Source organism: Rhipicephalus sanguineus, chromosome 7 (assembly GCF_013339695.2).
Source record: "Rhipicephalus sanguineus isolate Rsan-2018 chromosome 7, BIME_Rsan_1.4, whole genome shotgun sequence".
Lineage (NCBI taxonomy): Eukaryota > Metazoa > Arthropoda > Arachnida > Ixodida > Ixodidae > Rhipicephalus > Rhipicephalus sanguineus.
The window spans coordinates 94,764,980-94,789,591 of record NC_051182.1 but is presented as its reverse complement, the minus strand read 5'-3'; the positions used below and the strand labels follow the sequence as shown (position 1 = coordinate 94,789,591).

General features: G+C 47.7%; 1 protein-coding gene across 4 annotated transcripts in view; it reads left to right on the top strand.

Annotated features, from left to right (window-relative positions):
• LOC119399599 (uncharacterized) overlaps positions 1–24,612 on the top strand; it is a 137,440-nt gene that overhangs the window by 40,909 nt on the left and 71,919 nt on the right. For all 4 annotated transcript variants that reach the window (XM_037666405.2, XM_037666403.2, XM_037666404.2 and 1 more), the window contains exon 2: positions 17,486–17,656. In XM_037666405.2, the coding sequence (XP_037522333.1) occupies positions 17,486–17,656 (171 nt within the window). The remainder of the gene's footprint in view (positions 1–17,485; positions 17,657–24,612) is intronic.

Genomic DNA, 24,612 nt, shown 5'->3' with positions numbered 1-24,612 from the left:
AATTAAATAAAGTTCGTTCATCATCGAGAGCGCAAGAGTGGGCAGATATATGTGCGCTTTGTTTTGTTTTTTATCCTTTACTGGCCCTTTCAGCCCTGAGCTTTGATTTTTGTCGGATAACTTTTAGTACGTATTTTCTGACAGTTAGGACCTCCGAAGTCCACAAACAAAAAAGTGAGCCCGTTGTGTAAGTATTTATGGATTTACAGACTTGGACTCATATTAGGTCATCAGGGCTCAGTGGTCATGAATTGGGAAAATAGTTTTTTTTATTCCCGCTACTCACTAGAGTACACAAAATCTGAACCAACAACATATTTGGAAGTGTGGAAGTCCTTGAAACAACATGAGGACTTCGTCCCAAAAACGGCGCTTGACCGCCTCAGCTTGCCCACCTCGCCGTCACCCATGACTTCGATCAAGCTTCTTTTTTGCGGCTCCCAACTCCGGAAAAATGCCACAATGGTGCTATCGATTACAGTAAAGATCGTTGATGAAATGACCCCCCCCCCTCCATAATTGGCAGTTTTCGTTTCGGTTCCGAGGTGCTAGAGGAAATTCTGTGTGACGCCAGGGCCGGAAGGGCTAGGCTGCAGGCCACCCGCTTCGGAACTATGACGTGTGATCGCATTTCCCTGAATAATAATAATAATAATAATAATAATAATAATAATAATAATAATAATAATAATAATAATAATAATAATAATAATGATAATATCTTAGGTTTAACATCCAAAAACGAAGGTACGATGATGAGAGATGCCGTACTGGAGGGCTCCGAAAATTTCGACCACCTGGGGTTCTTTAACGTGCACCTAAATCAAAGCACACGGGCCTCAAACATTTTCGCCTCCACCTAAAATGCAGCCGCCGCGGCCGGGATTCGATCCCGCGACCTTCGAGTCAGCAGTCGAGCGCCATAACCTCTATAGACCACCGCGGAGGGGCGCATTTCCTTGAATAAGCAGAAAAGTATTACCCACATTAATATTTTGTTAACACCAATTCAAAATGCACACGAAAGGCAGCGAGACTTTGTGGAAGGTGACTGGAGATTTTGGAGTCTTCACAAAAACGTTGCTTCAAGTTGCGCGATATCTCGGATCCATAGTTAAATTTAGCGTGAAACTCCGTGAGTGATTGCATTGGTGGAATCTTTGAATGTGGAATAGTAGAAAAAATGAATTATTGATGCGTACCAGTACTCCGAGGTCAAGAAAGGAGCCTATAAGGTGGGGAAGTCCAAAGTCAAACAGAAAATAACAGTTTACTGTTGACGAAAGTTATTGTTTTTTTGTGAGGGCCCCTGTCGAGGAATTTTTAAATTTTGAATGTTCTTCATTTTTAAAATAAATAAACATGCGCGCGCGCGCGTGTTTGTGTGTGTGTGTGTGTGTGTGTGTGTGTGTGTGTGTGTGTGTGTGTGTGTGTGTGTGTGTGTGTGTGTGTGTGTGTGTGTGTGTGTGTGTGTGTGTGTGTGTGTGTGTGTGTGTGTGTGTGTGTGTGTGTGTGTGTGTGTGTGTGTGTGTGTGTGTGTGTGTGTGTGTGTGTGTGTGTGTGTGTGTGTGTGTGTGTGTGTGTCTGTGTGTGTGTGTGTGTGTGTGTGTGTGTGTGTGTGGGTGTGTGTCCAGGTGCGTGCGTACAAGCGCGGATATTCTGTGCCACCACCGCTGCAATCACGTATTTTTTTTCTAACGCTCTAAGGAGCGGCTTGTCAATCCATGGTTGGGTGCTAAAATGTACACGTATTCAACACAGTGTCCATTATGCTGCGTGCAAACTTCACGATGTCCCTCTTTTCTCGCTGGGGTATATACTCGCATGTAACTGCAGTGTTGATCAAATTTTTAGCTCTAAGCGAAACTTACCGAAAGCTACACTGTGCCCTTACAATGTGTGATTCTGTTTAACCTTACATCCAGACAAGGTTCCCGTGACATGCAGGAGAGTAAACGTTTTCAGCGTACTCGCCTCGACCGAGCTGAACTGCAGAGAGCTTGTTAGGGCACGGCGACCAGTTTTAGCAACAGTGTCGCGTTAATGACATCGTCCTCCTCACGCGAAAATGGTCGTATAAGAACGGCGGCTAGCCTGCGATGACATTCAATTGCGCCTCGGACTGTTCACGCTCTCTGGGCCGCATTATATTGCATAGCGCATGCTTCGCTTTCCTAATTCGCCCTGCAAAATTTTCAATAGCTCATTCGGACGGCGCTATGCGATAGTCCTCTATAGGGTGTCGCAAATTTTAACGTGGCGTAAGGTACCTTTCAACGTTTTTTTTTTTTTTTTTTTTGCACGATCACATTATTGCTTCTACGACGTTAACTTCACGAATATATCCACTTTCTCGTGCACTTTAACCGTTTGAAAGCTTAGATGAGGATTAGAGCCAATGACTGCGAAAGCACGCGATAGCCTTTCAATCTTGACTAGATCTGATACTTCTGCGGTATGATGGGGCGGGTATCAGGTACTTTCAGCACAGGAAAGAGATCACTTTTCCAGACCTCATTTCACGGCCTAAATATTGCATGAAAAAATAGAGTAGACATGCGACCACACGTTGAAAAGCCCCTAAAAGCCCCTAGCTATACAGCAAATTGTGACACCTCTTTGATGCCGCTTGTTTATGACGCATCGTTGCGGGCACGGAACGTAAGCCCGATGGACCTTCGATTAATCTATACTTGGTTGCTAACTTCCTTGACCTTTCCCTTCATTTCATGATCAAGCTTTCTGAAAAAAAAATGCATTACAGCCGCGTTTGTCTAAATCTTTGTACAAAACTTATTTTGGTATGCGTTTCCCTCACTTCAAAGGAAGCCCGACTCACATCCTTTCGCACTGCCTCCCTCGTCGTTTTCCCGATGGCCTCCAATGAACCCGGCCCAATCATATATGGCTGGCTTCCAATCCCGACAAGATCTGCGATTTCAAGCACAGATATTCACCAGCGTATGTTACACATGGCACCATTGCTCCCTACGAAGTCTACGCACCTCGCGTTTGTTGTAAATTCGAAGTGGTCTGTCTTTCGTTATTGCTGTTGCTACACTTCGGTTTGTTTTTATTCTCCCACTATTATGGGCTATGATTGCATATGTTTTAACTTCAGTAATATACATACACTTAGTTCTTTAGAATCTATGACTTCGGGAATGGCTTACTTTAGGACTGACGCTACACAATGCTTTCTTCTACGTACAAAATCACATTTCCAAACCGGGCACGGAACGTAAGTCCAATGGACGCCGTCGGGGTAACATAACTGACGATGATTGCGCCAACGATGCCAAACACAACCCCATCCCCGCCAGAATCCTCCTCAGTGTCGCGAAGTCGCAGATGCCCGTCCGTAAATACGGTACAACACAGACGAGTGAAAATAGTGAAAAACCAATATATATTATTTGGGCGTGCCTAGGTATGGAATCTAGCGTATGCACATAAATACGCGATAAATGGAAGGGGGGGGGGAGGACGACCACCGCTGTAGCTCAATTGGTAAGAGCATCGGACGCGTAACCCGAAGCTCGCAGGTTCTTTTCCTGCCGACGACAAGTTATCCTTTCATCCACTTTACTTTTTGCACATTTATATCTTAAGTGATACAAATAATGTCCCCTGTGCTTTCCATGACATTATTGTCTGTTCTCATTATGCTACATCGTGATGGTGGGTGGAGCGCCTAGCATCCAATAAGTACGCCAGACGAAGGCTGCCTGAACAAGAACGTTTTATTTGAGGCGGCTATCGTTTTTACAGCCACCGTGTATTGATATCATGTACAATCAAGTGCGACTCAGTGCAAGCATAAAAAACGAGCTATCTTTAACAGTCGGCTACCATGCGCGCGCACGTATAGCGCAATCCACTTTGCAGCAGCCCTTCCTTCTTATGGTGGATACCGCAGTACTGATTTCTTAGCTCGCGTCGAACGCCGTAGCACAGGCGCAGCTGATTCTTCGGTGTCGGAGGCTTCATAATATATATAGGCTTGACTTCAGTTTCAGGTGATGTCCCAGTCACTCTTTCGCTTGTTGCAGCCGCGAAACTGTCCCTCAGACGAACCTGGCCCATGTGGCGCTCAAGGACGCCGGCTGATGTCTCGATGGTCATCATACGGGCGCCGTTTAATTGTTTGATTGTGCCAGGTAGCCACTTCTCCCCATCTCCGAAGTTTCAGGCCAAACTGCGTCGCCTGGACCAAATCTGCATGGGGTGTCTTCCTGCAAAAATAAAGGAAAAGACAATGGCGGAGGAAGACACGTGTCTAAGCGAGAGCGAATCTGGTAGTTCAAAAACCTCTGCGAAGGTGACTTGTCGCCTTGCGGTGTTCTTCGGGAGTTGAATAAAAGCCTGGTCAGTCTTGTAGACAGGCTACCCTGCGGAAGCTTTTTGAGGCCGTCTTTGATTGTACTATCCGCGTGAAATGAAACCCTAACACCGGCAAGCCTTCGCATGGTATAGTGCGCGCCGTCTTGTCATCACCATTGACAGGCGCGCGCTTCCGGTTTGACAGCACTGCGCATATGCGCGCCTTTCCATGGTGATAACTAAACGGCACGCACTATACCACTGCGAAGGCTTGCCGGTGTTCGGGTTTCATTTGACGCGGATAGTACGCACGGCCCTTTCTGCGAGCCCGTTCGACTGCGGGTGGTATGGTGCAGTTCGTAGGTGTTTCACGTTGTTTCCGGACAAGAACTTAGCGAACGTCTGCGATTTAAACTGCGTTCTGCTATCCGTAACAATCGTCCTACGAATGTCAAAGCGACTGAACATCTCACGCAACGACGTGACGGTCGATTCAGCTGTGGCGTGTTGCATAGGCACTGCCTCGGTCCATTTGGAATGGGAGTCCACTGTCATTAATATGATGGCACTGCTCACTGGACCGGCAAAATCGAGGTGAACGCGGGACCAGTGTTCTTGAGTTCGCGGCCGGTTCATCGGTGTCTTCGCCGGAGGCAAAGGCCTGGCTTGTACGCATATATTGCAATTCTTACTCAAGTGTTCGATATCTTGGTCTAGTCCCGCCCACTACACATTTAAGTAAAACTTGGTGTTGGGCTAGTTGGTGCATGTTTAAAAGAAAATTCGACGACGCAAACCACCGAGAAGAAAAGGATCCACCGCAATATATATACCATGCGCATGTGTGGCATGGTATATATATTGCAATGGATGTGCAAGAATAAAGTCAGTTGCGAGTTGACGCTCTTTCCATTCTCCTTTTCTTCTCGCTGGTTTGCGTCGTCGCATTTTCTTGTAAACACTACACATTTGTTCGCGCGACCGCTCTCATAGCCGAGGCTCCCTGATGAGTCTCAGGCAGCATTTGAAGCGTCCTCTCGCGTGCAGCCTCGGGAATAATTATTTTATAGCCCCAGAAGATGAGGTCATGTGCAACCGTCAACTCAAGCTTTCTTGCCACGCACGCTTTCAAGCATGGTCCCACGTGTTTTCTTCGCGGCCAACCTTTCAATATAAACGACTTGACTGTTCGCAATACCTTGTCGGCTTCTGTCAGTCGGCGAAGCTCGTGTGAAATCACAAGTGTGTTGTCCCGTTGCCGCAATGTGTGTACGGAATTTGGTATTTCTTCGGCGACATCGTGAGGCGTCGTGAGGGGAAATTTGCTGAGGGCATCGGCGTTTTCGTTGTCTTCTCCGGGCTTGTATTCTTTCCGGTATTGGTAGGCCCCCAAAAGCAAAGACCAGCGCTGAATGCGAGCAGCTGCCATGACAGGTGTAGGGTGGTCTTCGCAGAACAAGCCAATCAACGGCCTATGATCAGTTACAAGAATGAAAGGCTGCCCCAGCAGGTAATCGCGAAATTTGGTTACACCTAAAACCAACGCCAAACCAATGCCACTGCTCGAGCTGCAAATAGTTCTGTCCCGTCTTGGTCAGTGTTGCCGAACGGAATCCTACCGGTTTGTCGAACCGCTCCTGTACCATGCGGAGAGGCGTCACACTCGATAAGCAACGGCTTGGTTGGCCCAAATTGCATGAGCATTTCGGCATGTCGGAAGGCTTCCTTGGATTGTTCAAATGCCTGTTGCTGACTTAAGGTCCACTTGCATCGGCAATCCTTCTTCAGAATGTCGCACAATGGAGCAAGCGTGGTTGCCATACACAGGAGGAACTTGCTGTAATACGTGAGCAGGCCAATATAAGAACGTAGATCGCTCACGTTCCTTGGACTTGGTGCCTTCATCACAGCTTCCATGTTGTTCTCCAGTAGATGAAGTTCGTCACCGGTGATTTTGTGCCCCAGATACGATAATTCCGTCTCCCTGAAGGAACATTTATCCTTCCATATTTTACGCCACATTCACAGCAGCGCTGGAGCACAGCTTTGAGACTGCTACCGCTGTCTCCTTTTCCTTCTGGCCACCAGGACGTCGTCTAAATATGCTTGCACACCATTTAGACCGCCAAACACATTTTCCATAGTAGGCTGGAAGATAGCCGGTATGGACGACACCCCAAACGGTAAGCGGTTGTCGCAAAACAACCCTTTTGGGGTACTGATGGCGGTCAAATTCTTTGACTCGTCATCCAATGGAATCTGGTTATAGGCGTCCCTTAAGTCTAAGGTGCTATAGACGTCTACCTCGTGCAGTGCTGCGAAAATCTCATCGATGACTGGAAGCGGATACTGTTCAGTGACGCACGCGGCATTTACGGTTACCTTGTAATCACCGCAGATCCTGAGACACCCGTCTTTCTTCAGCACCGGCCCAATTGGCGTAGCCCCTTCAGAGTGAGCGACAGGAGAATGCACGCCAGACTTCGCAAGCCTTTCCAGCTCTTCCGTGACCTTGTCTCGCAATGGGTTTCGAAAAATATGTATTTTTTCTATAGTTTTGTTTTCATTATACTAGTTCTACTTACTTCGCTCTGTGTTATCATTAAAATCACTGTACCCACCCTGTTACGGCCATGACGGCGAACAGTATTTGGAAATAAATAATGAATAAATACAACAGAGGTCTCGCCTTGAAAATTTGCGGAACGGCTTCTCCTCTCACATACAGTCGGAACCCGCGATAACGAAATCCCGAGGAAACGAAATTCTCACCGCAACGAAATATTTTGGGAGCACCGGCGAACGCCCATAGGTGTCAATGCATTTTTAACTCGCGACTACGAAGTATATTAATACCGCAGTCCCTCATTAACGAAATTTTTGAAACACGAGTGCGCAAATATTCTACTCTCGCAACATTAACTACATTCGAAAACTGCTGAAACGCATTCATGCTACACTTAAATTGTGCAAAACTATCGCGACGGCGCACTTGAGAAGCAGCCGCCATCATTGTTTACAAAAAAAATTCACAGCATATCCACGGGTGGATGATGAAGAGCTTGGGCACAGCTCCTGAAGCAATCATGGTTAGACCGTGAAATCTTCAGTGGTTCCGCCCAGCAGTAATCAAAGCGATAGCCCAGTACATCATCAAAACGTGACAAACACTGTATATATTTATACAAGAAATTTTATTAATCGTAAGTGGTAGCTAGACGTGGCTTCCGTTCGCCCTTCATTATAACGGCTTTATGGTCGGTGAAGTAATGGATCGGTGATGGATCATAGTGGGACGTTTGCAAAGACGAAGTAGTGGGCAGTTTGCAAAGGATCGGTCATGGGAGATACTGTTCGGGAGATACTGCCGGTTACGCCTTACGCCGGACGCTTGACAAGGTTAGACTAAGAGGAGCTTCGCCCCTAAAAAAACATAAAGCTGGCGACAATGATGATGATGATGCCTTGCCGAAACACCTGCTCGTTATCGCGGACTATGTAGCCAAAAGCACATTCCTCATAGAGTTTCGTTCGTTGGCTTGGCTCTGTACTTGGCTTTGTCGGCTTTGCGCGCACATGGTCGCGTGTGTGGGGCCATTTGATTAGTGGGTTTTTTTTTTGGCGCAAGGGCCATGGGTGGCCGAAGAGCGCCATGTCTTTTATGTGGTGTTAGCGATGACCAGTGATACGATGATAGGGTGTATTGTGGCTGTAAAGAGGCCTAAAATCACGCGCTATAAAGAAGCGTAAAAAATGTGTATACAGTCTAAAATTATGGCAGTGACAAGTGGTGTGATCAATGGTTGTGGGATAAATGGCGAGTGATCATGGTATTTACAAACGAAAAACGGGATAAGAGCACGAGTGCCTCCTCAAGGCCTTTGATCCCAAAGGCCGGGAGGCAGGTGCTTCCTTTGATGGAAACCGTAGCAGCAGCCTCAATCATGAGGCCGCGCTACGGAGCGCCTGGAAAAATAACGTTGAAATTATGTACACTTTTTAAAAATTCAAAGAGGGACTGATATTTAAAAAGGGGTTCTCTGCCAATGAACATAGCAGGATGAAGAGGGTACTGCAGGTATACAGATGAAAAATGCTTTTTTCTGAGAGCGTCTAGTTCCCTACATTGCAGTAAGGTGTGGAGTACAGTGAGGGGGTCGCCACAATGGTCACACACAGGTGGATCGCCTCCGGACAAAATGTATGAATGTGTACTGTATGTGTGGCCAATCCTAAGTCTGCAGAGTGTAACTTCTGTGTGGCGTGATTTTGATACTGGCGGCCAGTCACCTAGTTGCGGCTTGATAACGTGCAGTTTATTTTGTGTGTGCCTATCCCAGGTGCTCTGCCAAAAGGCCCTGAGCTTTCTTTTGAGGAATGGTTTTAAGTCTATTGGGGGGATAGCTAGAGATGTATTGGGACTGTTTTCGTGGGCGGATGCTGCTAGCTGATCCGCCAACACGTTGCCTTGTATCTCGCGGTGCCCTGGCACCCAGCACACTACGACGTGTTGTTTAAGTGAGTAGATCGTGCATAAAATAGAGTAGAGCGAGACAAGGACCGGATTTGTGTGTTTTGTCATAGTTTTTAAAGCTTTCAGTACACTTAATGAATCCGTGTATATCACTGCCTTTTGTAGTTTTAACTGTTTTATGTGTTTAACTGCCGCAAGTATCGCGTAGGCTTCTGCCGTGAAGATACTGGAATCAGGGTGCAGAATACCGGAATCGGAAAAGGATGGACCAACGGCTGCGTACGACACAGAAGTGTTAGACTTTGAGGCATCTGTAAAGAATTCAGGGTGTGGGTACTTGTATTGTAATTCAAGGAAGTGTGTACGGATATGTGCAAGTGGCGCATGCTTGGTAACTTCGACGAAAGAAACATCGCAATCTATAAGCTGCCACTGCCACGGCGGGAGATAGGCAGCGGGAGCCATTAGACAGTGTTCGAGAAGTGGCACACCCATTTCTTCAGCTAGGCTCCTCACACGAAGTGAGTACGGCTGTCTCATCGAAGGACGGTTGTGAAAAAGTTCAGAAGCAGACAACTCATTGATTGTAGTGTGTGAGGGGTGTTCGTTGTTTGCGTTCACCTTCAGGAAATATACAAAAGATAGGTAAGATCTCTGGAGGTGTAGCGACCACTCGTTCGATTCGACGTAGAGGCTTTCCATGGGGCTGGTGCGAAAGGCGCCCGTAGATAGCCGAATGCCTAGATGGTGGACAGGGTCAAGCATTTTTAGGGCGCTTGGTGTCGCAGACTGGTAGATTATTGCCCCGTAGTCTAGGCGAGTGCGTATGAGGCTTTTATACAAATTTATCAGACATTTCTTGTCACTGCCCCACGCAGTGCGTGACAATACTTTTAGAACATTCATTGTTTTTGTGCACTTGTGTTTTATGTACTTGATGTGTGTTATAAAGGAGAGTTTCGTGTCTAGGATAAGCCCTAGGAACTTGTGCTCCATTTTTACCGACAGACGCTGTCCATGTAGGCCAATGTCTGGGTCGGGATGGAGGCCTCTCTTTCGGGAGAATAAGACGCAAGTACTTTTTTGTGCATTCAGTGTAAAGCCATTTTCGTCTGCCCATCTAGAGATCTTGTTTAAACCTAGCTGGACCTGCCGCTCACACATCGAGAGGTTGCACGATTTAAAGCCGACCTGTACATCATCGACATATGTGCAATAAAACATATTCCGTGGGATGCAAAGACGCAAGGAATTCATTTTGATTATAAAGAGTGTACAGCTAAGTACACCACCCTGTGGCACTCCGGTTTCTTGAAGGAATGGTCTTGATAGAACATTTCCTACTCGGACACGGAACGTACGATCCGACAAGTAGCTCTCTATTATATCTAGCATTCTACCACGTACACCAAGGTGGGACAGGTCTCTTAGTATTCCGAATCGCCATGTTGTGTCGTAAGCCTTTTCCATATCGAGGAACACAGAAAGAAAGAACTGCTTGTGGGCGAATGCGTCACGGATTTCTGCCTCGATACGTAACAGGTGGTCGGTGGTGGATCTACCCTCGCGAAATCCGCACTGGTACGGGTCAAGTAGATTGTTTGTTTCCAGGAAATGCATAAGTCGGCGGTTTATCATCTTTTCGAAAAGTTTACACAGGCAGCTTGTAAGTGCGATGGGCCTGTAACTCGCAACGGAGGATGGATCCTTGCCCTGTTTAAGAATGGGAACGACGATCGCCTCTTTCCAAGACGAGGGGATCTCGCCGGAAAACCAGATGGCATTGTACAAGGAAAGTAAGGTTTTTTGCGTTTCGGCAGGTAGGTTTTTCAGCATGTCATAAACCACACGGTCGGAGCCTGGGGCGGAACTACTGCAGCAGGTTAGCGATGCCTGCAGCTCAGCTAAGGAGAAAGCTCTGTTGTACGCATCGTGTTTTGAGGATTTGCGCTCTAATTTCTGTTTTTCTATTGTCTTGTAGCGTTGGAAAGCCTCGGAATAGTGCGACGAGCTGGACACTTGTTCGAAATGTGCGCCTAGAAAGTTTGCCTGGTCTTCTAAGCTGTCGCCTTGTGTGTTTACTAGAGGCAGTGAATGTGTTTGTCGTCCTTCTACCCTACTAATCATGTTCCAGAGTTTGCCTTCTTGTGTGTATGAATTGATGCCTGATAGAAAATTTTGCCAACTCTCTCTTCTAGCCTGTCGGCGCGTTCTCCTGCCTTGAGACTTGATAATCTTAAAATTTGTAAGGTTCTCAGCTGTCGGGGAGTCGCGAAGCAAATTCCATGCTTTGTTTTGTTTCTTACGCGCATTTCTGCAGTCACTGTTCCACCATGGAACTCGTCGTTTTCCAGAGTATCCACTTGATTGTGGAATACATTTGGTTGCGGCATCAATCAGAAATGATGTAAAGTATTCTAGAGCTGCGTCTATGCTTAAGGAAGACGTGTCCGTCCAACTTAACAGTGTAACTTTCCGAAACTGTTCTCAATCGGCCTTCTTAATCTGCCATTTTGGAACCTGATGGGGACATTCATTTGTAATTGGTGTGTTCAGAAGTATTGGAAAGTGGTCACTTCCGTAAGGATTATTGATAACTTTCCATTTAATTAGGGGAAGAAGTGATGGAGACGCTATGCTGAGATCTATGGACGAGTATGTTCTGTTTGCAAGGCAATAATATGTTGGTTGTTTTTTATTCAAGAGACATGCGCCAGAAGAGAAAAGGAACTGTTCAATCAGACGACCTCGCGCATCGCAGCGAGAGTCACCCCATAGACTGTTGTGTGCATTCAAGTCTCCAAGGACCAGAAATGGTTCTGGAAGTTGGTCTATTAAGGACTCGAATTCATATTTTTGGAACTGGCACTGCGGGGGTATGTAAAGTGAGCAGATCGTGATCAGTTTGTTGAATAGGACGGCTCGAACAGCCACTGCCTCAAGGGATGTTTGGAGTGGTAAGTGGGTACATGCAATTCCTTGGTTAACTATAACGGCTACGCCACCAGATGACGCCACAGCATCATCCCGGTCCTTTCGGAATATGACATATTGGCGTAGAAAATTCGTGTTTTTGGATTTTAAATGTGTTTCTTGCACACACAGCACTTTTGGTGAGTGTTCATGTAGCAGCTCTTGGATATCGTCGAGGTTTCTTAGTAGATCAGCAAGGCGTTGCTTCGGGCTAGTTGGTAATCCATAATTACGAAATTTATAGCGCGGAACTTCTACACAGGGGACAAAGGAACACGACGAGCACAAGCGCTAACTTCCAACTAACGTTTAATATCTGCGCTCGCAAATATATACAGTGAAAGAAAGAAAATAAAAGAAGAAACAGCTACAGCCACTCATCTGATTAGCACCACACGTGTTCGTTGCATTGCACTTTTACCAGCTGCCATCAAGATATCCCATTTCTCTTTGGGATAAGAGAAGGGATGGTGCGCTGACACACTCGTAATCACCGCAGTTCATTGCTGCGGCTTCTATTATTTCGCGCGTGCACCGGTCTTTGTCTCTAAACAACACTGCCGTATTGTCAAAGCTTGTGCTCGTCGTGTTCCTTTGTCCCCTGTGTAGAAGTTCCGCGCTATAAATTTCGTAATTTCTTAGTAGACCTCTGACGTTCCATTGTATAATTTGTGTGTCCATTTTGAGTGTAAGTTAGTGCTGTGTGTACTGAAAGAACTATTACCTTAGGTCACAGAGCCCTTTCCAGGCCCTGTGATGCGGGCTTTTTCTTTTTTGGCGCGCTCCAACGAGCCGCGCCGCTCCTTCGGCGCCTGAGACGCCGTTGGGCTTGCCGTTGTGTCCATCACCTCGGCAGAGGCGCTGGATGCCCGGTCGCGGCTCACGCGGACGGGTGTCAGTGTTTTGGGGCTTTCTGCCTGAGCAGAAGGCCCTGGGCATGCAGATCCGGAGGCCTGCATGCCCTTTGGTTGCGGAGCAGTACGGGCTGCTTCCTCTGAGGGGGCAGTTGGCGCTACCGCCCGTCCACTGTGCGTGGTCCGTGCGGCCGCCGCGAACCTTTGTGACACTGCCCCCTTGCGTGCCACGTCCGCGAATGAAGTTCCCTGTGGAAAAGAAAGGCGTTTTCGCGCCTCCCTAAAGGAGATGTTTTCCGTTACCTTGAGTGTTATTATTTCTTTTTCTTTTTTCCATGCGGGACAGCTACGAGAGTAGGCTGCGTGCCCACCTTCGCAGTTTGCACAACGGGGAACTTCTACACAGTCGTCTGCAGGGTGATCGTTCGAGCTACATTTGGCACAGGTTTGACGGCCGCGGCAGCTCTGAGAGCCGTGACCGAAACGCTGGCACTTAAAGCAACGCTGCGGGTTTGGGATGTAAGGTCTGACCTTAAGCTTCAGGTAGCCTGTTTCAAGATATTCTGGTAGGGTGCTTGTGGAAAATGTGATAATCAGGTGTTTTGTCGGGATTTCTTTGTCGTCACGTCTGATTTTAATTCGCTGTACGTGCGTCACATGGTGTTCATTCCAGCCCTCAAGGAGCTCACTCTCAGTCAAGTCAAGCAGGTCTTGGTCAGACACTACACCTCTGGAGCTGTTGAGGGATCGGTGTGGTGTAAGTGAGACAGGGGTGCTTCCAAAAGAGGTTAGTTTTGAAAGTTTTTCGTACTGGATCTTACTATGCACTTCCAGAAGAAGGTCCCCACTAGCCATTCTTGTGGCCTTATAGCCTTGACCGAGTGTGTCGGTGAGGCATTTCGATACAAGAAAAGGAGAGATCGTTCTTGCGTTCTTTTCGAGTGTTTCGCAGTGGATTACGTGGAAGCGTGGAAAAATTTCTGTGGGTTTGAACAAGGCATTAAAGGTCTCTTCGGTGCGCCCTCTCTTTGTGAGACGACGATCATTCAGTGGAGGAAATGAGGTTGAGGCCATAGATTATGTATAGTTTCGGCAGCCATGCCAGCCGCCCACCATGGAGCCCAACATGGGGACGCGACAGCACTTAGATATATATATAAGGCATGCCAACGTCAGCTGTACACAGCCACTATAACCAAATATAATGTGCCCAAGAGAGGGCACACACACAAGGTTAACCCTCGCCGCCAGGAAAACGGCAGTAAATAGAAGTGAGGAGAAGACAGGAAAGATGAAAAGTGGGAGAAAAGACGAAGATGTGAGGGGAGAGAGACAGGAAAAGGCGACTGCCGATTTCCCCTGGGTGGGTCAACCCAGGGGTGCCGTCTACGTGAAGCCGGGGCCAAAGGGGTGTGTTGCCTCTGCCGGGGGGCCTAAAAGGTCCAGTCACCCGGCGTCGGCTCAACCCCCAGGATCCCCTTTTCCCCGGACACGGCAAAGCCACGCACGGCTAGGCGTGGGAGGGGGTCGAAACCCCCCCGTTAGCTCGGGTCCGTGGTGTCGCTACACACCAAACGCCTGCTTCCACAGACGCCCCTGCGGGGTGTGGGGCCATTTGTGGAGCGTTTGCTTGGTCGCTTGGTGCAACGTGAACTGTGTGTGGCGATTGCTTCTTCCGATTTCGCTGCCTGCGTAGATGCCGCCTCCAACGAAAAAGCGGAAGTTCATCACGCAGGAAGATAAGGCTGTAATCATCAGTGAGGTGGAAAAGGGCAGGAAAAAAGTGGACATCGCTGAAGAATTCGGCGGTGCGTGCAGCTCGCTGTCCACAATTCTGCGCTGATCCGCGCTGATCCAGCGGAGCCGGAAGAAGGTTCGCCTGTAGGCGCACTTGATGACGGTACTGGTGAGAGCGCAGTGACGCGGTAACTGACCAGTGCATGGGGCGAACTTTGTGCCATAGCAAACGAGATTCCCGATCGAGAGGCATGAAATTGCTGCATGGTAAGGCCCGCCAAAGCAAACTTAGTGAGTGGTTGCGACCCCCCTTCCCACCTCCGCGTCTTCTCGGAAGACACTGGGACCTTTTCTCCGACAGGGCAAACGATCCCCCGGCGATGGGGAATATAGCGGAATTTCGGGTTCTTGTTTGGCCATATTGTCGCACTTGCTCTTCCAGAGATCAGCAGTGGGTGTCCAATCTACAGCTGGTCGTCTGCAGCTTGCCGTCAGCATCTGGTGAAACGGGCGGTAGAAGCCACCAGAGTAGCCTGGTCTCTCCCTCAGTTCGCGTGCCCATGTGAGTGGGGGACATTTGTGGGGAATTCTACTCGTGAGCTGAGGTCACTAGCCTCCGCCTTTATCCCCCGAGGATTTTACCCCGTGTGAATAGGTTGAAAGCAAAAACTTAACTTTCGCAAAGAATTGTGGGCTACGGCGGCCGTCTGCATCGACGTCCAGTTCGAGAGTCCGCGCCGCCGTACTGGCACTGGAACATATGCCGTAGCCTTCTCCGTGTTCCACCCAGCAATCCCGGTGACATTTTTCTCGAAAATTACTGCATAACATTTTGGAAAGCCACGCAGCTTAGTTGCATGAAATATGCAATCACTACTGGACAATTATAAAATGCGCGAATGGTCATTTCTTCATTGAAGTGGCATGGAACTCACACGTGCATGTTTCTAGGCCGCAGAGAGTGTTTTCGCAAATGTTTGGGGCTAAATAAAGATTCGCTGCGCTTCCTGATGTCATGAAATATAAGTCCAGGGTAAGACTTGTACTTCTTTTTTTTCCTGTATCAAACTGGTAAAATGATTTATTTAATTTAATTGCGTCACAAAGATGCTATCTCGGTTCGAATGGTGAATGAAGAAAGTCAAATCCGTTTTACTCAAAGAGTGATTAACTCCAGCAGCTTTCTGGTTTTTTAATACTCTGAATCATTCTTTGCCTGAGAGTTCGTTCTCTTGTGCCCTCGAACTTTGTGTTTGAAGGCACGTGAAATTCTGCGCACTTCACATAGATTTTTTCTTTCACGTTGAACTCTAAGGTTTCGGCACTTCACGTTTGTAAGTGTCTGAAATACTACAGACGCCATATCTATACGTCACTCCTGCTTTCAAAAGCGACGTCGATCGTTTTACGTCCTAGTCGATGCCAGTATACCTGAGGGGTCGTTTTGTTCCATTGGCCGGCCTTTTCCGCGCTCAGTATTTTCCAAAACTTTGTCATAAAGTAGGCAATGACTAGGCAGTACATGCAATGTAAGTGCAATAAATCGGCGCATTTGATGGCAGAGCACCTGTATTCTTTCTTATCAGAACCTCTTAAACGATTTAGGAACGTATGTTGATTTGGCCTCATATATGCTCTTATGTGTGTTATTCTGAGGTAGCCGTCGTTTGTGCTCGAAAATACATAATCAAGCTTATTCGGTAAAATATTACTGCGTATTTTAAAGCATAACCGTATACGTATGCTGGCCGCTGCGTTTGAGAGCCCGCTCTCACCGTTCGCCGTGTTTCATTCGCAACGACCGTCTATTTCTACTTCCCGCTTCGTTCTGTGAAATGCGAAATATTTCCAATTGATTTGCAAAGGAACGCAAGAATACGATCACCGCGCAACCGGTAACAAGCGCGTCGCAGAAATGCACGCGTTTCCTGCCCGGTTACACTGAATAACAGGGACGTTGAAGCAGCGAAGAGCTAGGCCTCGAACCGGAAGTACCGTAGCAGACGACGCGCCGTTTTGCTATCCACCTATACCGCTCTAGCGATCTGGCTGTCTGTCTTGCTCTGCCCTTCTCAGTCATGCCGAAAAGACACCCAGGAGTGTGCTGATTCGACAGCGGACACTTCACTCACCCTGCAAAACACGGGAGAGACCGTGTTCTGGGAATCTTGCGGGACAAAGCAGAATTTCACGGTTATGTTCAACTGTTTGCGCCTTTGTGCTATCTTAAACAATAACATTTTAGTTTTCCTGCCGTACACACAGGTCGAGCATGTCTTCGCTTAAAATTATTTGCATTATGTGAAAGTTTATTGCGCCTATATTTATGATACTGGAGGCCTAAAACTTTGTCTTGCCTGCCTGTTTTGGCGCCTAAAACGAGCCTTTTTAATGCCCAAAAATGCGGCCTCTAGTCATTACAGAATGCTAATTGGGCAATGAATGTGTGGTTTAATGCTTCCCGCCCACTGCAAAGTGCTCAGCCATAATTCTTCATCGTCATCAGCCACATGCAGCATCACACAAAGTGCACATAATACCTAACAGATATATAGCGGATACCTCACTTATCCGCAGAAAGACGAATAATGGCGTAGTGGGTGTTGTCCTATTTCACAAAAATTCACAAAAAGCTCCTAGCCATCCGGAGAGCTCACGCCATCGGGAAAGCCTTTGGCCTACCGGTGCCGACGTTGGTGGGGCCACCGACTTAGCCGGGGGCTTTGCCATCGGGCCTTAGTTTCTCTGGACCATAATAAAGTCCTTGCCATGCCATGCCATGGCATAGTGGATACTTTGCATGTGTATTTCTATTAGATGACCCAAGAGAGTTTAGAACGCATTCTAGATAGGCCGCTCTTCCAGCTTTCGATTGGACTGTGCTGCATGTTCCGCGCAGCTCTTAGCTGCACGTTCCTACATTGAGCGGCGTCGGCGTAACCGATAGAGCGAACGCGTAGTACTCGAGCGCTGGAAGCTTCTAGGGCAAAATGTAACGAATGTTACATTGCTACGACTGCGGAAAGCCAAATCTTCAAATGCAGTTGGCGTTGCCCCAACACGAAGCTGCGCTCAGAATTCGCATTAGGCAATATCGTAATCGTCGGTGACTTTTTTTTTTCAGGCTGCGGAGAGGACAGAGGACACAAATACTGCAGGTCTTCAGGTCCTATACCGCAACTTACATGTAAAGGAGTGCAGAGTCCACATTGCCCTTTGTGGAGTTTAAAATGCGCCTGCGTTGCAGGAAAATATCTACGAAGTGACAGCAAATGTGTAAACCTGCAAGATTGCGGTAAGTAAAATGGTAAAGAGATCGTCTTTTTTGTGGTTGTTCAAGAGGGGAGATACGGTTGTTTGTTTAGAGCAATATAAATCAGTAAAACGTTTCAGATTTCGATGTAAGGCCTGTAATGCCTTTTGTGGAAAGTACCTGGTTTACCAAGAATTTATTAGCCACACTCCAAAAAAGCATAAAAGAGTCAGCTGAATGCGCAGTTGCCTGTCCAGATTATTTTACGTCCTTGACCGCGACTTTCTGCTTTACATTCCTTAGTTTTTTTTGTTCATGTAATGGTATACGCCATTTCAGAATCTCTTCTTTCCTACTATATAACAGGATATATCAGCTAAACGTTTTAATAACAGTGCAATCGTAATCGAACATCTATTGCTTACTGCGAAAATCTGTTATGGTGTTTATCACTCGGCTTGGTCGCAAGCATGTTGCACTGAAAGAGGTGGCCCGAGTCTCAAAGTAAACGCAGGTTACTCAAACTCAGTCACAAAATAATTTTGGTTACAGCCCACTCGTATTTCAATCCGCCAGAATTTTGCTCTCTGAAGCTCACTAGGAAGCACAGTGAATCCTTTACTCGGACAGAGGCAGACTCACTATCGTTCTCTCAGCCTGCTTAAAGCAAAACATGACCACAGTCACTGATTGCTCGCTCGTTCTCAATCTCATTAGAATCAAATTCATGACGGCTTAATAGCACCCACAGACATGCCCTCAGTCCTGTCCATTAGGATTCAAGTAATTACGAACGCGCTTATAAGAACAAATTAACGCAATCAAACACTTCAAAATCGGCGATTTTTTATCCGCTTCCTGACCTACTGAGAAAAACATCTACTTCAATCCGAGCAAGATAAAGCTGTCTTCGAAGCCACTTTCAGAATCACGTGTAGCGACACGTAGAGCCACCTATTACAATTTTTTAAGACGATAGTCTTCCTTGGGGAACTTAAACGCAGAAATTTTGGTCTGTCTTTCTGTCTTTCTGTTTGTCGGCACGTCACTCGATTCAGCCACCCGGCCAAAGTTGAACCACTTGCCCAAGGGCCAGCCATCTTGAACGGCTGACTAGGTTCATACTTGTGTACATTGTCCATCAAAAAGCAAACACTACGCATATCTGAGGCGCAACATCACTAGGTAAGTATTAGGTGGTGTGTTCCTTTAATAGAAAATGCATACACACGTAATTCTAAAGACCCTAGTTTCTTAAGCTGAGCTGAAATTGCGACTGCGCTGAAACTTGCCTTCCTCCGTGCCCTCTGCACGAGCTCATTGTTGTGTTTCGGTTTCGGTTCAGTATTGCACTGTACGAATGCCATGGGGTGCCGCTCTGGCACTCCTGTTTTACCCAGGCGACGTGTAAATAAAAGAGTGTGTGGAGAGTGCGGACGTTTCTTCTGCTTCGGCGCTTCGCCCCAAACCGCGTGTTCGGGCTGGCTGGCGTCCCCGCTGGTCTTCGCCTGCTGCTGCGCCGGGACTACCAGCCCTCAACACAGCACTCATGTTTCCCGACGTATTGCCAGATGGCGTCCATATCTCACGCAGCGCCTCTTGTATCGTCTTTAGACGACATTTGCAGCGAAGCACGCAGATACGCGGCCAATTTTTTAGCATGATAAAAAGTCCGTTTTAACACTTTCCCTTCCGAAGACGAACTGGGCTCGTCCACGCCGAAAGAAGCGTTTGGGAGAGCTGCAATTAAGCTACCCTGATTCATTCTGATGACTTCTGTTTGGCTTGAACAGATGGCTGAGTAAAAAAATAAATGCACTATGGTCGAGAAAGGACTTCAGTCTCGTAACTGGAACTACAAAATGACGTCCTCCTGTGTGCGCGAGAGCCGCGCTTGCCGGCAAAAGCTCTGTTCAGAAATAAATAAAGAAAGAAAGCTTGTTTGCCGTAGTTTTATAGAATGAACAAGAGTTAATGAGTCGGTGTCACGTGTGACTCCAAGTTTTCTGTGTTCTATGACAAAATGTGAAGCTGATTCTGCGCAATTTCTAAACCGCAGGAATCATTGTACTCAAGAACAGTGTTTCTTTGATCAAGTGCAGTTGAGTGAAACACTCCTGAACAAAGAACGTATATTCATAAGAATAATTCAAATTTTGAAGGCGTGCGCTGATAAGTGTTCAGTTTCCTAACCATGTGTCAGAAAGGCGTATTTCCACTAATGGACAGAATTTACTCTGCCCTCTTCCAACGACTGCTTTGCACAAGTTTTTCCGATCGCACCACTCCAGCACACGGTACTCATACGCTTTCACACACATTTTTTTTGCCCGCGCGATCTCCGATGGCAAATTTCTTTCTTTCTTTCTTTCTTTCTTTCTTTCTTTCTTTCTTTCTTTCTTTCTTTCTTTCTTTCTTTCTTCTTTCTTCTTTCTTTCTTCTTTCTTCTCTCATTCTTTCCTTTTTTCTTTCTTTCTTTCTTTCATTCATTCCTTCTGTCCTCTTTATAGGTAATGGTGGCCCCCGGAACAGTTTTCTGGCAGAATCTGCGTGGTGTCTTTCAAGGAGCAGTGACACCAACTTTACGCGTGTCGCGATTTTAGCGTCCACGTCTAGTTTTCGACCCCCTCGTAACCATTCACTAAAAATAATGCCACGGGCGAGGGGGGATAAATATCCGTAATATCGATTATTACGACCAGTAACGAGCACGGTTCAAAACGAGTGCAAAGCCCGCCACATTGCAGCGCCGAAAGCGCTGCCGCGCGGTCACCCCCCGCTGTCACGGCCCGAAAGGGCTTTATCAGGCCCCATCTCATCGCATGGCCACACAAACCGGTGACGCGAGTTTCAGCTGTCATTTCGTCTGCTAGGCTCCCATGTGTAGTCATGTATTCGTCACCACCATCGTCGCCGCCGTCGTCATCAGTGTCTACAAGTGATGAAGGAAATACTGACGTATTAGAAATCGCTGTGATTCGCGACGTCGCGAATCATTGTCGCTTCCCACAAAAGTAAGCAGTCCGGCGACTAACAACAACAAACGATTTATTAGAGGTTAAATACGTCCGCACTGCTAAGAACACCATTCAAATCTGCCGAGTCTGCCATTCCGCCGGGCTCGCCTTCATTCATCACCCCGTCCCCGTCCCAACGCACACACACATACACGCTGTCCACGATCTGCGCCGCTCATCCCCAGCCAGGCGTCCGTTCTGACGCGTTTCGCCTATGTCACCATGAAGCTCCAAAGAACAGCGCATTTTCTGAATGTGTAAGGTCAGCGCCTGAGTGCGCGTTGGTAAGGCCAACGTTCAAGGCATCACGGAGACGCATGCAGAGACGCAAATTGCATGCGCAGTCCTACCTAGAAGCTTTCGTGAACCAAGTTTGCAGCTGTCCGTGACAAAAACATTCCTTCTTGCGGTACTTGAAACGCCACTCGTGTAAGACGCGCACAACTGTTTCAGGACATGCTGGCATGTAATGTATTTGAGATCGTTGCTCCCAGTTATCACACGCTGACGAGCACACGACAAATGATTCGAAGCGGCGCGGTGAAGACGCAGGGCATGAGACAATCAAACCGAACAATCGAAGTGGAGCCGCTGCTAGGCGTCGCTGCTAGTCATCACCACGATGACAACACTGAGATCATACTTCGCTCAAAATCTTTTGCATACCAAGCGATCGAGTGAAAGCCACAGCTCGAGCTTGAAATTTTAAAGTTCTTTCCAGCGTTCGTCAGGCTGTAGAACGGCGCAGCGAAAGGACCATCGCGCGATCACGGAAACGCAGTTTAGGAATCTAATTTTCTGGCAGTCGGAATTTTCATGAAGTGTACCATTCCGGATATCGACCTTACGCCTTGTCCAGCAAATCGCTTTTAGTCCGCCAGCACGAAATATTGCAATGAAGCGGCCACGGCAAGTGTACTGCTTCCCAATTGCCTTTTTCCATCTTTGGTAGAACGCATTCAAGTGCTTCATTTCAGTTCACGTTGTGCAAGCATGGGCTCGTGGCCTAGTGTTCAAGGCACTCGCTCTCGGACCGTCGGGACCTGGGTTCAAACTCCAGCCCCGGAAAAAGAAACTATTCTGTTTTCTTTATCATTTCTTTTGTGCGCACACGCCAGCTGTGGTGAGGAGGCTTTTCTGTGGGCGAGGAAAGTATTTCCGAACACCAAGAGCTATACAGGTCCGTCAATACAACCTCGCCTTGAAGACGTATATGAGCGTGCGCGCTGTGTCTCCACTTCATCAACTTCGTCTCTGTGCCATTCGCCTGAGTAAAAAGTTGGCCGCGTATCTGCGTGCTTCGCTGCAAATGTCGTCTAAAGACGATAGAAGAGGCGCTGCATGAGATATGGACACCATCTGGCAATACGTCGGGAAACATGTGTGCTGTGTTGCGGGCTGGTAGTCCCGGCGCAGCAGCAGGCGAAGACCGGCGGTGACCAACGCGACCGGCGGGACGCCAGCCAGCCCGAACACGCGGTTTGGCGCGAAGCGCCGAAGCAGAAGAAACATCCGCACTCAACGAGTACTTTCCACACACTTTTATTTACACGCCGCCTGGGTAAAACAGGAATGTCAGAGCGGCGCCCCATGGCATTCGTACAGTGCAATACAGAACCGAAACCGAAACACAACAATGAGCTCCTGCAGAGGGCACGGAGGAAGGCAAGTTTCAGCGCAGTCGCAATTTCAGCTCAGCTTAAGAAACTAGGGTCTTTAGAATTACGTGTGTATGCATTTTCTATTAAAGGAACACACCACCTAATACTTACCTAGTGATGTTGCGCCTCAGATATGCGTAGTGTTTGCTTTTTGATGGACAATGTACACAAGTATGAACCTAGTCAGCCGTCCAAGATGGCTGGCCCTTGGGCAAGTGGTTCAACTTTGGCCGAGTGGCTGAATCGAGGGACGTGCCGACAAACAGAAAGACAGACAGAGAGACAGACTAAATTTCTCCGTCTAAGTATCCCAAGAAAGACTATCATCTTTAATATCGTCTTTAAAAAAGAAAGTTCTACGACGCTTCACTTCAAGAGTTGAACGTGATAGCTTAATGGGGCCTCGTTCGCATCGCCTTCTCAATCGGTAGCCTCACTTCGCTTCTCGATTGACAACTCAGCCGTGCCGAAAGGCACGGCTGAGTTGTGCACGTAACATTGGCCGTGTAAAACCATACTAGAATGCCTACTGCAAGTACAATTGCGAGGGGCCCACTACGCCATAATTCTTCCTATTGCGGATCAGCGAAGTACCCACTACGCGTCCGTAGGGCAACACGCGAACCTACGCAGCCGCTCACTTAGTTGATGCTTTCATTAAGGATGACGATTACATATGCCTGAGCGCTTTTTAATGGATGGGCCTTTAAGGGTCTCAATCGCTATGCAATTGCCATGTCTTTGCACCTGGTGCAAATCTTTGTACCTGGCGCCACGCAACATTACATGTTTTAAGGAGACTCCTCCCATTACATGACATTCGTATAAAGATTTTTGTTTCGAAAGCATTTCTATGCAATCGCGTAGCTTCTTTGACGTAGACGCCGTTCAAAGCGGTTGCTTTTTTTTATGTTGTCCGCCGCTATGAAGCAATCGGCATCGATCGAAGGTTCTGTTCAGGATTCTACCAGCAGGAATTAACACCGTGTCATCGTGCCCTGTCTTCCCACTGGTAAGCTCTTCGGTGACTCTGTCTTTCTGCGTGCAGACCTTGCTGTTCATCTATACCGTGCGCAGGACTTTCAAGGTGCCTTCCGGAACACCACAGACCTTGCTGACATAGCCGATATTACACAGTTTCAAACGCCATATGTTTCGATAGTGACTTGCAGGACAGCGTTAGCTAAAGAGAAGCTCGTTACTTGTGAATTTCTCGTTCGAGGCCGAAAGTGTGTTATGACAGACCTGAAGCCCACGGAAGTTAAAATGAAGCTATTATGGGTCCCTCAAGGCCCGGAAAATTTTGTGTACACGAAGCCCTTCAGCCATTCGGGTAGATTAAGTCAATTTCAGCGGAAGCTTGGAGGGAAGGGGGGTCAGAATTGGAACGGATGCTTACCCTTAGCTGAGACGTCGTACTGACGCTGGCTGACGGAGCCCGAGTCTCCGACATCGCACATCTACTCTCCGCTTGCGGTCTACAAGGTCTAGTACTGATTCCTGGCGGGCCACCTTTACGCCGGACACAACAATGTGATGATTGTCGGCGTTTTGGACATACGGCTGAAGAATGTGTGGCGACGTACGCCAATAAATTACGGGATGTGATGCAACCATCTGATCATGATTTTCAAGAACACATGATGGACGCTACGGAAGTCATTGATGCAACGGGAGACATACCACGTAATGTGGTCGCTGGGCCCTGTGTTGATCATAAGGAAGCGGGTAACGACTGTGTCGTTGCGGGGAAATCGGAACAAGCGTAAAAAATGTAGATGTGACAGACAGCGGCGAGAAGCAAGCGTTCCTTGCACTTGAGTCTGCGGCTACTCAGAAAGAAAGCCTCAGCAGCAATGCTGACATGAAAGCACCAGAGGAGAAGGTACCTACTGTCGATGTGCGAGGATGCATCGATGTCTCTGTAGGTAAGTACCCTGCGGTGCAAGACTCTGCGCCAAGTGAGGAAAGTGACTCTGCGGCCAACCTAGACAATCACATCGTCGGAGACCATAAAACATGCAGAAAAGTTCAGGCGCTCAAGATCAAGGAGGCTTGGTGCTGGTAACGGGGAGCATTCGCGCGCAACTTTCCCACCACACCGTCGTATGCCGCTCTGATAAAAAGTGGAGACGCCATGGCGTTGCCCCAGAAGATCACTTTTGCAATGGTAAACATGTGTTTATTTCGATCCAAGCAGAAGCCGGCGCAGCGCCGCTGGTTGCTGTTCAGCCGGCACTTTCACTTTGACTCTATTCAGGAAACGAAGATCGAGAGTGAAGTGGATACGGAGAGGGCCTTGCGATCATGTTTCTCCATA